Here is an 18,589-nt window from a genome sequence, read left to right on the forward strand (position 1 = left end):
TATAGACACAAAGTATCATTTCATACGTGATTGTGTTCAGAAAAAGGAGATCGAAGTGGAATATGTGAAAACGGGAGAACAGCTTGCCGACATGCTAACAAAACCTCTTGGGCGTCAGAGACTCGTCGAGCTGCGTACCAAGATCGGGGTAAGAAATGTGAAGAAGACATAACAAGTTTAAGGGGGAGAATGTTGAGTTAAACTTGTTGCACGTGTGTGTGAGCTTGTTAATTTGTTAGAGAGAGGATCGAGTCTATAGTTTGACAGGTGTGAGTTTGTTAGTTTGTTAGAGGAGGACCTAGTCTAGTGGGGTTGTTAGCTCCAACAGAGTTGAACGTGGGGGGTTGTTAGTTTCTCTCTTGTATAAATTGTTGAGCTCTATTGTGTTCAAAAAGTATCCAGCTAATCTCTCATTCTTTAATAAAAAAAAAGAGTGTCCTCCCACTTCCTCTGCTCTATTCTATTCTATTTTGTTTTTCCATCTGCAGTGAAGAGTCCTCTGTTTTATCTTTCAATTAGCAGTGAAAAGCTTTGAGTTCCTGCAATCTGCAGTGAAGAGCTTTGAGTCCCTGCAACCCAATTTTCTACAGTCAAGGGTTTTCCTCATTGAACAAGTAGGAGGAGTGCGGACAATGACCAAGGATTGATTGTTGTATGGCTAAAGATGAACGAAAATTATCAATGTGAGCTTCTTCCCCTCCGCACGATTTGAGATATGGAGGAGTAAGGAGTAGGTGAAGAAGAGTAACAAAATGATTAAAAAGGGTAGCCCAGTGCACGAGGCTTCCACTATTGTGGGCTCTGGGGAGGGTCAGATGTACGCAGTCTTACCCCCACATGCGAAGAAGCTGTTTCCAGGATTTGAACTCATGACGTCCAGATCACAAGGCAACAACCGTACCATTGCGCCAAGGCTCACCCTCTCGCAAATAATTCCTCTCGCCAAAACTCTCAACACTTCCACCTTGAAAATCCTCTCTTCCTCTCTTCTCCCTCTGCACTAAAAATGAAGAGAAGAATTTATAGGGGTCGCATCGAACTGCACATGGAGTTCGTTCGCGCGTACATGGGTTCATGCACGTGTGTTGACACTGCTGCCATTCCATCACATCCATCACTTTGCTAAATTTTCATTAAATGCATCTGCGGGCATGGCTTTTTCATCATCATAGCCACTGCCTCTTCACTCATCTGTGGCTCTCCATCCTTGTGCAACCTGTAAAAGGTCATTGTCATGATTACTTCCGTCCAATCAACACACTATATAGCAAAGACCCAAATCAATGTGAGCAGTTCGAGCAATATACTGGATGGAAAATGATAGGGACACACCCTCAACCATAACCTCAACCACACCCCCTATCTCATTTGCTACAGTGCGCCGGGTCCTACTTGGGATTTTAAAATTTTAAAATCCTAAGTAGGACCCGGCGCACTGTAGCAAATGAGAGAGGGGGTGTGGTTGAGGTTGTGGTTGAGGGTGTGTCCCTAGTGCCACCCATACCGGATTCGGTGGTGCTTTGCCTCAGGACCCTGCTCTGTGGTTTTCGTGCATTGTCAGCTTGCCAAAGTCAATGCATTAAATGTTTATCAGTTGTGATTAGATAATTGAAAGAGAGGTCAAATCATATCAACAATGTCTTGTCTTCAGTATGGTTTGTAGGACTAGGTCCTATAGAGTTGGTCCACACTTGTCATTACTGAGTCCATAGGTGTATCTGTCGAGTTATGTAGAGTTAGCAATAAGTGGATTGGTCAGGTCATGTGACAAAGAGATCCGATCAAGATATGGCTTAACTAGTCGAGCGAGTATTGCTAATATTCTTTGCCTAGGTTGAAAGGCTTCTTCAAGTCAGAATCTCTAAGAAATCCCAATTCCGAGTTGAAAGGTGTCCTTAGGTTAGCCTTCAATATTTGGCTTCTCTATTCCTTCAACTCACTCACATTGTGTGACATACTCGGGTGCCTCTTAGGGTTCACCTTCAGATATGACTCATCTTGTCGACCGACATGTATTTTTTTGATCGCCTATAGGGAATGTTAATGCTCCAAATGATTAAAAATGACCATAAATTATGGATTATAGCTCATGAAATTGTGAATCTCCCTCTGCAAAATTATTTTTCAATGGGTTGGAGTGACTGAAAATAGCTAGAAATCGTAGATGTCATGAACTCATGAATTTAGCCTCCTTGTAATTGGGTTGGAACAACTATTAATGCCTACAAATCATGGGTCATTACCTTATAATATCATGAATTTTAAACTTCAAAAAGTTATTTTTCAATTGGTAAAAACAATTAAAAAGGCCACAAACCGTGGATTATAGCTTATGAAATTTGAATTTTGGCATTGATGAAATTATTTTCCAATGGGTAGAAATGATTAAAAAAACTAGAAATCGTAGGTTATAACTCATGAAATCATGGATTTCGACCTCTGCAGACTTATTCTCCAAAAGTTCAGTACATCTAAAAATTTCTAAATATCATGGATTATGACTTATGAAATCGTAAATTTTAGCCTCCAACAATTTGTCACTAGTTTGGAACAGTAAAAAACGACCATAAATCATAGGTTATTGTTCATGAAATTGTGAATTTCGCTCTCACCAAAATTATTTTCAATCAGTCATAACGACTAAAAATGGCTAAAATTGTAGGTTAGAGCTCATGAAATTATTAATTCTTGCCTCCGTAAAATTACTTTTCAATGAGCCAAAACGACAAAAAATAGTCACAAATCATGGGTTACATCTCATGAAATCATGAATTTTAGCCTCTTTGAAATTATTTGCAATGGCTCGGAGCGACTGAAAATGGACGAAAATCATAGATTATAGCTTATGAAATCATAAATTTTGGCCTTCACAAAATTAATTGCTACTAGGTAGAAACAACTAAAAATGGTCAAAAATCGTAGATTATTGCTCATCAAAACTTAAAATTTAGCCTCCTCGAGTTTATTTGCTAATGTCTGAATAACTAAAAATGGTCAAAAATTATGAGTATAGTTCATGAAATCATGAATTTTGGTCTCCATAAAATTATTTGCCGATGGATTAAAATAACTAAAAAATAGCCACAAAATTTATGGATTATAACTCATGAAAACATAAATTTTAGCCTCCTCGTAATTATTCACCAACGGCACTAAATGGCTAAAAATTATCGTAAATTATGGATTATAGCTTATGAAATTGTAAATTTTTACCTCAGCAAAATTATTTTCCAATGGGTCGGAACGGCTAAAAATTTCTCACAAATCATTACTATAACTTTTGAAATCATGAACTTTGGCCAGCATAAAATTATTTATCAATGGCTCAATGATAAAAAATGACCACAAATCATGGGTTATAACTCACGAATTCCTAATTTTTGGTCTTTGTAAAATTATTTATCAATGAATCGAAAGGACTTAAAATGGCCAAAATCATGGGTTATAGCTCATGAAATCATGAACTTTGACCTTATTAAATTAAATTTCTATGATTCGAAAGGACTAAAAATAGCATAAAAGTCATGGGTTGTTGCTTATAAAATCGTAAATTTTAACTTATGTGAAACTATTTATCAATGGCTCAGAACCATTAAAATTGGTGGGAAATTGTGGGTTATAGCTCATAAAATTATAAATTTTTGACTCCATGAAATTATTTTCCATTGGATTGGAGTGACTAAAAAGGCTACAAGTCGTGAGTAGCTCAAAAAATCCTAAATTTTTGACTCCATGAAATTATTTGTCAATGGATTGGAGCGACTCACAAGACGTGTGCTATAGCTCAAGAAATCTTGAATTTTAGCCTCTATAAAATTATTTTTTAATGGGTAGCAATGACTAAAAATAGCCAGAAATCATTCGATATAACCCATGAAATTATGAACTTCTAACGCCATGAAATTATTTTTTAAAGGGTCAAAACGTCTAAAAATGCCTAAAAATCATGGCTATCATGAATTTTGACCTATGTAAAATTATTTTTCAATGAGTTAGAATGACTAAAAATAGCCACAAATCATGGGTTATAACTTATGAAATTATGAATCATTACCCTTACGAAATTATTTGTCAATGGCTCGAAACAACTAGAAATGGCCAGAAATCTTAACTTATAGCTCATGAAATCATAAATTTTGGATTTCACCAAATTATTTGCCAATTAATAAAAACGACTAAAAACCCACATATCATGGGATATAACTCATGAAATCATTAATGTTGGCCTTCACATAATTGTTTTCCAATGGGTTAAAAGGAGTAAAAATTGTGAAAAATCATGAGTTGTAACTCATGAAATCTTGAGTCTCAGCCTCTACAAAATATTTTTTAATGGGTTATAAAGATTAAAAATGATCAGAAATTATGAGTTATATCTAATGTAATCATATAATTTTAGCCTCCATAAATTATTTGTCAATTAGTCGAAATGACTCTAAATTGTCACAAATTATAGATTATAGCTTATGAAATCATGGGTTACACCTCATGAAAATATGAATTTTAGCATCCGCGAAATTATTTACTAATGGCTTGAAATAACTGAATATGGCCAAAAATCATGGGTTATATTTTATGAAATTGTCAATATTTGGTTCCATAAAATTATTTGCTAATGTCTCAAAACAACTAAAATGATAAAAAATCATGGGTTACATAGCTCATGAAATCATTAATTTGGGCTTTTTTCAATGGCTTGAAATGACTAAAAATGGCCAATAATCATAGGTTATAGCTCATGAAATCATTAACTTTTTACTCTGTGAAATTATTTTCTAATGATTATAATTGATTAAAAGGCCATAAATCGTGGGTTATAACTCATGAAATCTTGAATATTAGCCTCCTTGAAATTGTTTTCGCCAAAAATCATAGGTTATAACTTTACGAAACCGTAAAATTTGGCCTCTGCTAAATTATGTTCCAATGGGTTAGAACGACTATTGTGGATAATAGGTCATAAAATCATGAACTTCGATCTCCGAAAAGTTATTTCAAATGGGCAAAAGAGACTAAAAAGCACACAAATCATGAGTTATAGCTCATAAAATCTTAAATTTTGTCCACCATAAAATTATTTTCTAATGGGTAGAAGCCACTTAAAGTAGCTAGAAATCATGGATTATAACTCATGAAATCTTGAACTTCGGCCTCCCCTAAATTATTTTCCAAATAACTAGAACAACTAAAATGGTCAAAAATCATGACTTATAGCTCATGAAATTGTGAAGTTTGGCCTTTGTGAAATTATTTATCAATCGATCGAAACAAATAAAAAATGGCCAATAATCATAGGTTATAGCTCATGAAATCGTTAACATTTTACTCTGTGAAATTATTTTCAATGGCTCGAAATGAATAAAAATGGCCAATAATCATAGGTTATAGCTCATGAAATCGTTAACTTTTTACTCTGTGAAATTATTTTCTAATGATTAGAATTGATTAAAAGGCCATAAAGCGTGGGTTATAACTCATGAAATCTTGAATATTAGCCTCCTTGAAATTGTTTTCGCCAAAAATCATAGGTTATAACTTTACGAAACCGTCAAATTTGGCCTCTGCTAAATTATGTTCCAATGGGTTAGAACGACTATTGTGGATAATAGGTCATAAAATCATGAACTTCGATCTCCGAAAAGTTATTTCAAATGGGCAAAAGAGACTAAAAAGCACACAAATCATGAGTTATAGCTCATAAAATCTTAAATTTTGTCCACCATAAAATTATTTTCTAATGGGTAGAAGCCACTTAAAGTAGCTAGAAATCATGGATTATAACTCATGAAATCTTAAACTTCGGCCTCCCCTAAATTATTTTCCAAATAACTAGAACAACTAAAATGGTCAAAAATCATGACTTATAGCTCATGAAATTGTGAAGTTTGGCCTTTGTGAAATTATTTATCAATCGATCGAAACAAATAAAAAATGGCCAATAATCATAGGTTATAGCTCATGAAATCGTTAACTTTTTACTCTGTGAAATTATTTTCAATGGCTCGAAATGAATAAAAATGGCCAATAATCATAGGTTATAGCTCATGAAATCGTTAACTTTTTTACTTTGTGAAATTATTTTCTAATGATTAGAATTGATTAAAAGGCCATAAATCGTGGGTTATAACTCATGAAATCTTGAATATTAGCCTCCTTGAAATTGTTTTCGCCAAAAGTCATAGGTTATAACTTTACGAAACCGTAAAATTTGGCATCTGCTAAATTATGTTCCAATGGGTTAGAACGACTATTGTGGATAATAGGTCATAAAATCATGAACTTCGATCTCCGAAAAGTTATTTCAAATGGGCAAAAGAGACTAAAAAGCACACAAATCATGAGTTATAGCTTATAAAATCTTAAATTTTGTCCACCATAAAATTATTTTCTAATGGGTAGAAGCCACTTAAAGTAGCTAGAAATCATGGATTATAACTCATGAAATCTTGAACTTCGGCCTCCCCTAAATTATTTTCCAAATAACTAGAACAACTAAAATGGTCAAAAATCATGACTTATAGCTCATGAAATTGTGAAGTTTGGCCTTTGTGAAATTATTTATCAATCGATCGAAACAAATAAAAAATGGCCAATAATCATAGGTTATAGCTCATGAAATCGTTAACATTTTACTCTGTGAAATTATTTTCAATGGCTCGAAATGAATAAAAATGGCCAATAATCATAGGTTATAGCTCATGAAATCGTTAACTTTTTTACTTTGTGAAATTATTTTCTAATGATTAGAATTGATTAAAAGGCCATAAATCGTGGGTTATAACTCATGAAATCTTGAATATTAGCCTCCTTGAAATTGTTTTCGCCAAAAATCATAGGTTATAACTTTACGAAACCGTAAAATTTGGCCTCTGCTAAATTATGTTCCAATGGGTTAGAACGACTATTGTGGATAATAGGTCATAAAATCATGAACTTCGATCTCCGAAAAGTTATTTCAAATGGGCAAAAGAGACTAAAAAGCACACAAATCATGAGTTATAGCTTATAAAATCTTAAATTTTGTCCACCATAAAATTATTTTCTAATGGGTAGAAGCCACTTAAAGTAGCTGGAAATCATGGATTATAACTCATGAAATCTTGAACTTCGGCCTCCCCTAAATTATTTTCCAAATAACTACAACAACTAAAATGGTCAAAAATCATGACTTATAGCTCATGAAATTGTGAAGTTTGGCCTTTGTGAAATTATTTATCAATCGATCGAAACAAATAAAAAATGGCCAATAATCATATGTTATAGCTCATGAAATTGTTAACTTTTTATTCTGTGAAATTATTTTCAATGGCTCGAAATGAATAAAAATGGCCAATAATCATAGGTTATAGCTCATGAAATCGTTAACTTTTTCTCTGTGAAATTATTTTCTAATGATTAGAATTGATTAAAAGGCCATAAATCGTGGGTTATAACTCATGAAATCTTGAATATTAGCCTCCTTGAAATTGTTTTCGCCAAAAATCATAGGTTATAACTTTACGAAACCGTAAAATTTGGCCTCTGCTAAATTATGTTCCAATGGGTTAAAACGACTATTGTGGATAATAGGTCATAAAATCATGAACTTCGATCTCCGAAAAGTTATTTCAAATGGGCAAAAGAGACTAAAAAGCACACAAATCATGAGTTATAGCTCATAAAATCTTAAATTTTGTCCACCATAAAATTATTTTCTAATGGGTAGAAGCCACTTAAAGTAGCTAGAAATCATGGATTATAACTCATGAAATCTTGAACTTCGGCCTCCCCTAAATTATTTTCCAAATAACTAGAACAACTAAAATGGCCAAAAATCATGACTTATAGCTCATGAAATTGTGAAGTTTGGCCTTTGTGAAATTATTTATCAATCGATCGAAACAAATAAAAAATGGCCACAAATCACATGTTATAGCTCAAGAAGTCGTGAATTTGTGCTCTACAAAATAATTTGCCAATGGCTCGAAATGACTAAAAATGGCAAGAAAATGTGGTTACAGCTCATAACATCGTTAACTTTCTACTCTGCAAAATAATTTTCCAATAGGTAGTATTTACTAAAAAGGCCACAAACAATGGCTATAGCTCATGAAATCTTGAATATTGGTCTCCGTGAAATTGTTTTCCAATATGAAAAAGGACTAAAAAAGCCAAAAAATGGTTATAACTTTATAAAATCATGGAATTTAGCCTCTATGAAATTATATTTCAAGGGGTTAGAACGACTAAAAACAGCAAAACTCATGGATTGTATCTCATAAAATCATGAACTTCGATCTCCATGAAATTATTTTTTAATGGGTTGTGATGACTATAAATCGCTACAACTCATGAGTTATAGCTCATGAAATTCTGAATTTGGACTCATGAAATTAATTTCCACTGCATAGAAACAACTAAAAAGGACTAGAATTTTTGGATTATAACTCATGAAATCGTTAGCTCTTTACTTCACAAAATTATTTTCCAATGGGTAAAATTGAATAAAAAGGCCACAAATAATGGGTTATAACTCATGAAACCCTGAATATTAGCCTCATTGAATTTATTTCTCATGGGTAAAAAGGACTAAAATGTCAAAAATCATGGGTTGTAACTTTATGCAATCGTAAAATTTGGCCTCTGCGAAGTTATGCTGCAATGGGTTAGGATGACTAAAAATGGCTACAAATCATGGACTAGAGCTCACAAAATTATGAACTTTGATCTCCGCAAAGTTAATTTTAAATGGGCAAAAGTGACTAAATTAAAAGCCCACAAATCATGGGTTATAGCTCATGAAATTCTGAATTTTACCCACCGTGAAATTACTTTCTAATGGGTGGAAACGGCTAAAAATAGATAGAAATCACTGATTATAACTTATAAAATCTTAAATTTTAGCCTCCATAAAATTATTTTCCAAATGGTTGGAACGATAATAAATAGCCAAAAATCGTGGGTTATATCTCATAAAATTGTAATGTTTGACCATTGTGAAATTATTTTTTAATGGGTCGAAATGAATAAAGATGAGCACAAATCATGCAAATTTTGGTATCTGCGATATTATTTTCCAATGAGAAAAAAATAATTATAAAAGCCACAAATCATTGGTTATAGCTCATAAAATTATAAATTTTGCCATCCATGAACAGTAACTTTGAATAAGTAAAAATGGTCAAAAATTATGGTTTATTGCTCATAAAATCATGAATTTTGGCCTCTATGAAATTATTTACCTATAGCTTAGAACGACTAAAAAAGACTAAAATTTATGGACTATAGCTCATGAAATCGTGAAATTTAAGCTCTGCAAAATTATTTGCCAATGGCTTAAAACTACTAAAAATGGCCAAAATCACGGATTATGGCTCATAAAAATCGTGAACTTTGACTCTGTGAAATTATTTTTCAATGGGTAGAAATGATTAAAATCAAATCATGGGTTATAATTCATAAAATCCTGAATATTGCTCTCAGTAAAATTATTTTTCAATGGGTAAAAAGACTAAAAATAGCCGAAATCATGCACTGTAGCTCATGAAATCACGAATTTTAGCCTCCGAGAAATTATTCCAATGTGTTAGAATGACTAAAGATAGCAAGAAATTGTTAATTATAGCTTATAAAATTGTGAATTTTAGCCTCCATGAAAGTATTTATAAATGGGTCCGAACAACTATAAATCGCCATAAATTGTGGGTTACAGCTCATGAAATCATAAATTTTGAACTCACGGATTTAACTTCCAATGGTTAAAAATGATAAAAAAAATACTACAAATATAGCTTATCAAGTTATGACTTTCAACCTCCATGAAATTATTTTCCAATTGCTAAAAAATACTAAAAATAACTAGAAATTTTGGGTTGTAACTCATAAAATCGTGAAATTCAACCTCTGCGAAATCATTTTTCAATGGGTTAGAATTACTAAAAATAATCAAAATTTGTGTTTTGCAGCTAATTGGAAAATAATTTTATGGATTTCAAACTTCACAATTTTATGAGTTATAACCGATGATCTATGGCCATTTTGAGTTGTTCTATCCTATTTGCAAATAATTTTACCAATAGGCCGGAATGACTAGAAATTGCAACAAATCATCTGATATAGCTCATGAAATCGTGAAATTTTGTGTCCGCAAAATTATTTTCTAATGGGTCAGAATGACTAAAAGGGGCCACAAAACATGGATCTTATGAAACTATGAACTTGGGTCTTCAAATTATTTATTAATGGGTCGAAATGACTAAAAGTGACTAAAAATCATGGGTTCTCTCTTGTGAAAACGTGATTTTTGGCCTCAGTGAATTTAGTTGCCAATCCCTGAAAAAACTCAAAATAGCCACACAAAAAATCAAACGTTATAGGTCATAAAAGTGTGAATTTTGGCCTCCTAGAATGCCAAGGGCTTAAAATGGTTAGAAATCCACAGTTATAGCTCATGAAATAGTGAGTTTTTGCCTCTTAAAAATTATTTTCTAATGTGTTGGAATGAACTAAAAATGACCACAACTCATTAGTTATAGCTCGTGAAATCGTGAATATTCTCCGTGAAATTATTTGTCAATGGCTCAGAATGACTAAAATAAGCAATATTATGGGTTATTGCACATAAAATTGTGAATTTTGGATTATACGAAATAATTTGCTAATGAGTTAGAATGACTAAAAATGGTAAAAAATAATAGGTTAAGTTCATGTAATCATGAATTTTGGCCTCAACAAACTTATTTACCAATAGCTTTAAATTACTAAAATTAGCTAGAAATCATGGATTAGCCCATGAAATTATGAATTTTGGCATCTATGAAATTATTTTCAAATGAGTCAATGCGGCTAAAAAATTACCACAGGTCATGGGTTATAGCTCATGAAATCGTTAATTTTGTCAAGATAAAATTATTTTTTAATGAGCTAGAATGATTAAAAATGCCCCAAATCATGGGTTATAACTCATGAAGCCGTGAATTTTAGCTTCCGCAAAATTATTTGTCAATGGATCAGAATAACTTAAAATGGTAAAAAGAATCATGTGTTACATATCATGAAATCATGATTTTTGGAATCCATAATATTATTTGTCAATGACTCGGATTACTAAAAATAATTACAAATCATAGATTACCGCTCATGAAATCATGAATTTGGCTTCTATGAAATCATTTGCTCATGGCTCGGAGCACCTAAAAATGGCCAGAAATTGTAGATTATAGCTCCTAAATTCATAAATTTTGGCATTCAAAGATTTTCCTTTGGGAAGAAATGATAAAATTGGCCAAACATCATGGGTCTCATGAAAACATGAATTTTAGCCTCCGTGAAATTATTTTTTAATGGTTCAAAGTAACTAAAAATGGCTAAATTTTTTTGTTACAGCTCAAAAAATCGTGAAATTTCTCATCCACAAAATTATTTTCCAATGACTCAAAATGACTAAAAATAACCAAAAATCATAGATTCTAGCTCATAAAATCATGAATTTTAGCCTCCTTGAAATTATTTTCTAACGGGTCAAAATGATTAAAAATAGACACAAATTATGAGTTATAGCTCATGAAATCGTTAATTTTAGCATCTATATGGTTTAGAATGACTAAAAATAGCTAAAATCATGGGTTATAACTCATGAAATTGTGAATTTTTGTCTTTATAAAATTATTTACTAATTGGTCGGTACTATTAAAAATGACTAAAAATCGTGGGCTATAGCTCAAGAAAATATGAATTTTGGCCTACGCAAAATTAATTGCCAAGCGCTCGTAACAACTAAAGATAGACAAAAATCATAGGTTATGGATCCTGAATTTTGTCCTCTGGGATATTTTTTGCTAATTATTTAAAATGACTAAAAATAGCTAGAAATTATGGGTCGTAGCTCATGAAATTTTGTATTTTGCTCCCTGTAAAATTATTTTCTAATTGGTAAGAATGACTAAAAATGGCCAAATCATGGGTTATAGTCATTAATTCGTAAGTTTTGGTCTCCGGAAAATTATTTGTCAACGGTACGAAATGACTAAATGTGCTCAAAATTTGTGGATTATAGATTATGAAAGCGTGAATTTTCGTATGTACATAATTATATGTCAATGGTTTGAAACGACTAAATATGGTTAGAAATCATGTGTTATAGCTCAAGAAATCATAATTTTTTTCTTCCGTAATTTATTTGCTGTCGGGTGAAAATGACTAAAAGTAATAAAAAATCATAAATTATAGCTCGTGAAAACGTGAATTTCGGCCTCTGCAAAGTTATTTGCCAATGGCTTTAAACGATAAAAATAGCAAAAAATCATGGGCTATAGCTCATAAAATCATGGATTATGGCCTTCAAGAAATTATTTGTCAATGGCTTGGAATGACTCAAAATGATCAAAATCATGGATTTTGACTCATGAAATTATAAAATTTGGCCTTCACAAAATTATTTGCCAATGGATAAGAACCATTAAAATAGACTAAAATTTATGGGTTAGTACTCATGAAAATATGAATTTTTGCCTTCGCAAAATGAATAGCCAATGGCTTGAAACAACTAAAAATATGCCAAAAAACACATATTATAGCTTACAAAATTATTAATTTTGATCTTCAGGATATTATTTTTCAATAGCTCAGAATGGCTAAAAATCGCTAGTTATAGCTTATGAAATAGTGAATTTTGGCTTTTGAGAAATTATTTTCCTTTGGGTAGAAATGATAAAAACTGGACAAAAATCATGGATTTCATGAAAACTTGAATTTTAGCCTTAGCGAAATTATTTGCTAATGTGTTAGAATGACTAAAAATCGCCAAAAATTATGGGGTATAGCTCAAGAAATCATGAATTTTGGTCGTCGTGAAATTATTTTCTAATGGATCGAAACAACTAAAGATGGCCAAAAATCATTGGTTATCACTCATAATATCATAAATTTTTCCTCAAAATTATTTTTCAATGGGTCGTAATAACTAAAAATGACTATAAATCATGGATCATAGCTCATGAAATCATTAATTTTAGCATCCGCAAAATAATTTACCAATGACTCAAAATGATTAAAAATCATGGGTTATTGCTCAAAATAACTCACAAATTCTTGAATTTTTGCCTTCAAGAAATTATTTGCTAATTGTTCAGAATGAAAAAGACTAAAAATTGTGGGTTGCTCATGAAAATATAAATTTTGGCCTACATGAAATTAATTGCCAATGACTCGTAATGACTAAAAATAGGCAAAAATCATAGGTTTTATTGCTCATGAAACTATGAGTTTTGGCCATCAAGATATTATTTGCCAATGACTAAGAATGACCAAAAATGGCTAAAATCATTGGTTTTACAACTCATAAAATGTGAATTTTAGCCTCCAGGAAGTTATTTGCCAATGGCTCCAAATGACTAAAAATGCTCATAAGTTGTGGGTTATAGACCATGAAAACATAAATTTTGGTTTGTGCGAAATTATTTGCCAATGGTTCAAAATGACTAAAAATCACTAGAAATCGTGTATTATAGCTCGTGCCTCCATAATTTATTTGTCAATGAGTTGCAATGGCTAGTTAACGTACACGTGTACAGTGAATGTTGATGGATCAAAACATTATAAAATCTACACACTTTTATTCTATTCCAGAAGCAAAATAAATAACAAGTATTAGAAATAATACATTAGATAATGAATACAGCTTTTTACGAAAGAAAAATGTAGACAAAATTGTACCAGTAACCTTCACTTGGGTTTTCCATAACATCAATGTACTGCTGATAAGGCCCTCTAACATTTCAATGTGATACAAAGAGATCTCGTATTGTCTTACAGATGCTGAATTTACAGGTCACACCGTATAGATACATATAACTAAGAGATAACTCTGTTTGAATAAATACTAGTGAATCCGAGTGTTAATAAAACCTTGGGTTAATTGCAAACAGACCTCGTAAAAGGTCTCGGAAAAAAAAAAGATTTATTTAGGGGCTCTATCTGCAATTGAGCGATAGTAAGGGATCTATCAGCATGTACCCCTAAAACCTTTCAGGGATAGCAAGTGCTTAACCTCTTATGATACAAGGGATGTGTCTGCGCTAACCCAATAAAACAAAAAGCTCTTCCTTCTCACCAATAATCTCTACAAGAGCAAAACCCATCTCTAAAATGATGAAACCTAGTAGCATCTCTAACAATAATCTCCCTGTCAAAAACCTTAGATATAAACTTCATTGCATTATGACAATCATTACAAACCCTCAAGTTCTTCATAATCCTTAGTGTCTCCTTCTCTGGTGTGCTAATCAACCCAAAAGCCACAGCAAGCTTCTCACTGTGCCTACTCAACAACTCCTCCTTCAACTCCTCCTCAATATCATGAAGCACTGACCCAGTATCAGGAACAAATCCTGCCTTCTTTATCTCTTCCCAAAATTTAGCAGCCATTTTATAGACCCCCTCTCTTTGAGGATGCACCGAATCATCAACTCCAAAGACATGAACTTTATTCTTTACATGCATCCAACTGAATCCTTGTTCCTTTTTCACCCCTTTGTCCTTCATCAGCTTCCAAACATTCGCTGCCTCTCGCCATTTTCCACAAGAGGAATATACATTGGCCAGCGCTGTATAAGCTCCGCTATTGTTAGGGTCTAATGATAGTAATCTATCTGCAGCAAATTCTGCGATGTTCACGTTTTTATGAACTTTACAGCCTGATAATAGCGAGCCCCAAGCTATATCATCAGGCTCAACTGGCATAGATTTAATGAAGTCTAGTGATTCTTCGAGTAGCCCACCACGAGCTAACATATCGATCATACAAGCATAGTGGCTTGATGTTGGTTCGATATTATGTACATTCTTCATCATTTCGAAATAGGTTTTTCCTTTCTGGACAAATCCAACATGAGTACACGCTGATAATACCCCAACATACGTTATATGATCAGGCTCAACACTGATTTTAATCATTTCTTCAAATAGATCTATTGCTTGTTCACCAAGTCCATGTTGGGCTAAAGCTATAATCATAGAGGTCCAAGAAACAGTCTCCTTTTCCCAATAAACTTGATCAAAAACTCGTCCCGCTAGAGAAATACTCCCTGATTTTGCGTACATTGTGATCAGGGCATTGCTAACCGAGACTGAGAGACCTTCGCGTGATCTAATGGCTTTTGAGTGAATCTCTTTCCCATGTCGAAGCGAAGCAAGACTGGAACAAACACTTAGAATTGCTGCAAGAGTGTAACTATTTGGCCCAGGACCTATTTTAATCATCAATCGAAGAGATCAATAGCATCAGCATTAAAACCGTTTTGAACATAGCCTACAACCATTGCAGTCCAGGTACTACATCAGTCTGCTTCATCGAATCAATATCTCTTCTGGCAGTGGAAGCTCACCGATCTTGAGATAACTTCAAGAAGAGCGGTTGAACGATATCTCATTAAGATTTGAAGAATCAACTATTCTCTCCACAACTCTATGAGCAATTTGAACTCCACCAGATTTCGAATACATTGATATTAAAGCATTTCCAACTTGCCCATTGCACTCCATTTGATTTCTCACAATATAACCATGAATCTCTTCCCCAGTTCTCAACAATCCAAGATTCGCACAAGAAGATAAAACACTCGTCAAAGTGAATTTATCAGGGATCAGAGATGTCTCCTTTAACATTCGAGCAAAGAAGTATAAAGCTTCAAGATTGAAACCATTCTGATTGTATCCTGCAACCATTGCATTCCAAGAAATGATGCTTCTTTCTTCCATTCTCTCGAACAGCGAAAGAGCAAGATCCATTCTTTTTGACTGGGAGTACATCGAAACCATAGAATTCCAGCTTGAAACACTCCTCAGGCTCATCCTATCGAAAACCAACTTCCCCGTCCTCAAGTCTCCAGCTTTTCCGTACATATTTATAAGCGAGTTCGCCACTGGTACATACCCACTAAGCCCGAGCTTAACTATGAATGAATGCAACTTTTTCCCGGTATCAATTCCCTCGGTCTTCAACGTACAAGACGACAAAATGTTAGTGAATGTGAACTGGGTAGGAGAAATCCCATCCACGATCATCTTCGAGAACGTTTTAAGGGCCATGTTGAACCGACCTGTTTGGTTAAAACCGACGATCATCGCAGTATAAGAAACCGAATCTCTCTCGGGCATTTTATCAAACACTTGGATTGCCAATTCGGGCTGGCTGGATTTCGCGTACATCGACAGGACGGAGTTCCAAGAGAAGATGTTCGGTTGAGGCATCTCGTCGAACAGTTGATGGGCATCGGAGAAAATGGAGAGTTTCGAGTAGAGGTTGATGAGGTTGTTGGTTAGGTAAGTGGAGGAGGAGAGGAGGCCGGATTTGATGATGAGGGAATGGATTGATTTCGCGCGGGAAAAGGGGTTTTTGGAGTTTAGGCACGATTGGATTAGAGAGATGTAGGTGTTGATGAGAGGATTTGGAATGGACATTTAAAAAAAAAATCAAAAGAAGAGTGAGAGGGAGAAATTCAATGGAGCATTATTACCACGTACAAATTTTTCATGCTTTCCTTTGTAGCGATAAATAAACTCTTTTAAATTTGGGTGATGATATTATGAGCTTTTTTTTAAATAACTCAGCTCAAAATCAAAACTCAAGACCAAGAGCCCCCATATTATGGGTTGGTGAGCTATGAACTCATACAGCTTCAAGGATCAAACTAATTTGATGGGTTTAAGTTCATAGACAACTTAAAATCTATCTAATTTGTAAACAATTGGTTTTAATAATAAAAAAATTATTTAAAGATTGTAAACTATATCTATTCTAATACATATGAATCATGTACTATTCAACTCAAGATTAGTTTGTATCGATAATCATATAAGTAACTATTAAGTGAACTCACACGATCCTGTGTTTATTTTTCAGGTGGGGTTATTAAAAAAAATTATTTTCAACTCACCATGAGAACCTTACTTAATCATACTGTGTCATAACTTACTACCTCTGTAGTTCTATTGTTACCATTTACCAAAGGTCTCTACAACAATAGGTTTTCACTCCAGGGACCTACCTGCGACGATACAACTATCCCAACAGTCTGTAGGACTACTGAGGGAAGTTCAGTTTCGTCGGGAGGTCTTCCTGCAATTAACGTTTCATTAATTAATAAATGAAACGATTATTGAACAATCAACCATTTATGCAAGATTCTGACTTTTGTATTATTTTAGTATTTGTGAATTTATTTCTTTATGTATTTATGGATACGCTGCAGAATGGCAGAAATACATGAACATAAACAGAGTTATACATTAGCTTACATAATATACCAGCAACCCACTTGGGGAACTAGACCTTCAACTTCTTTCTGAAGACAGCAGGAAAGAAAGAACCAAGAAGGGGCCAGGTTGTTACTATAGCAATATAAGCAAGCAACCAGATTGATCTCCCACTCTGCCTTGTGAGCTGATTCATCGATCTCTTCACTTGAACTGTCATATTATGAAAAACTTCAGAAATTGTGTCTTCATGTGCACTTTGTGCACAAGTGGGCACAGTTTCATGAACTGGATTTGTTCTCCTTTCGGTTCTCTCTCCTTTCACCTCTTCCGTGGTGCTATTGATATCAGATTTTTGTTCATGAGTTGTTCGAGCATCGAGTAAAGCTGTTGCTTCGTTATTGTTTGGTTCATCATTAGTCAATGCAGTAACCAGTCCATCTTCCATGATGTTTACGTAGGGGGACTTATCGATTGAAGACTCAAGAGGAGAATGAACCCCAGTACTCTCTATCTGCATCAAAAAAAATACCTAATAGTACAAATCATAAACTGAAATACTTCCAATGGTAGCATTCCAGCATGCAAGAATAAATACAAGAGAATGTTTACCCAAAAACTATATACTAACATAAAATACTTACTAATGTTTTAATAGGTTCACAAAATTTTATAACTTCAGTTTGTAACAACATTAATACAACTTTCATGAGTAAAGCGAAATACTAGATTAAAAACAGCTTTTGCAGCAGAATAATATATGATTCATGAGTAAAGCGAAATACTAGATTAAAAACAGCTTTTGCAGCAGAATAATATATGAATAACTTGCAGAAAATAAACATTGGAAATGCTTGCTTTAATAATATATGAATAACTTGCAGAAAATAAACATTGGAAATGCTTGCTTTATAAGTTAGGAGAATTTTGTGCGTTGTAAGTCATACGAGAACAAGGTTCGAAGGCAGATATGATACCTGTTGTTGTTCATGCATGTATGGGCTAGAGTGTAAAACAGAAAGAAACTCGCTGACGGCTCCAACCCACCTGCAATGAAGACAGACAATCTGCATAATATAGCTGCAAAAAACAATACCTACCATTTTACATGTTTTTGTTCCCAGTCAAAGTTAAAAAGAAGATGCGTGGTTAAGTTACCTAAAATATTTCATAGAAGGTTAGAGGTTACTCCAAGTGAGATAAAATGAGAGAATGCGACTTAACATCGCGCCGATTACAAAATAGCTTGTGATATGTTATGTTTTCTCGACGTGGAAGGTTGTATGTGTACAAAATAGTTTTTATTTTTTTAATTGGATGTCGGGTTTGGTATATAAATGCAACCTGCCAAATTCTT

At 33.5% G+C, this 18,589-nt stretch overlaps 2 protein-coding genes across 3 annotated transcripts in view; both read right to left on the reverse strand.

Moving 5' to 3' along the window:
• Positions 13,706-16,620, reverse strand: LOC109839509 (pentatricopeptide repeat-containing protein At2g22070-like). The gene is given in 3 exon segments (XM_020407970.1): positions 13,706-15,242; positions 15,245-15,330; positions 15,332-16,620. Coding segments are annotated over 3 exon segments (2,349 nt in total). The 5' UTR covers positions 16,438-16,620; the 3' UTR covers positions 13,706-14,085.
• Positions 17,151-18,589, reverse strand: part of LOC109839510 (embryogenesis-associated protein EMB8-like) — a 12,927-nt gene continuing 11,488 nt past the window's right edge. Inside the window, exons 13-14 of one of the 2 annotated variants that reach the window (XM_020407971.1) lie at positions 18,210-18,279; positions 17,151-17,746 (exon numbers count right to left, since the gene is read on the reverse strand). In XM_020407971.1, the coding sequence (XP_020263560.1) occupies positions 17,303-17,746; positions 18,210-18,279 (514 nt within the window). In that variant the 3' untranslated portion in view covers positions 17,151-17,302. Of the gene's footprint in view, positions 17,747-17,780; positions 17,993-18,101; positions 18,280-18,589 lie in introns of those variants that run through there. The other variant, XR_002246651.1, reaches the window with a different exon arrangement.

The sequence above is a fragment of the Asparagus officinalis genome, chromosome 4 (assembly GCF_001876935.1).
Source record: "Asparagus officinalis chromosome 4, Aspof.V1, whole genome shotgun sequence".
Lineage (NCBI taxonomy): Eukaryota > Viridiplantae > Streptophyta > Magnoliopsida > Asparagales > Asparagaceae > Asparagus > Asparagus officinalis.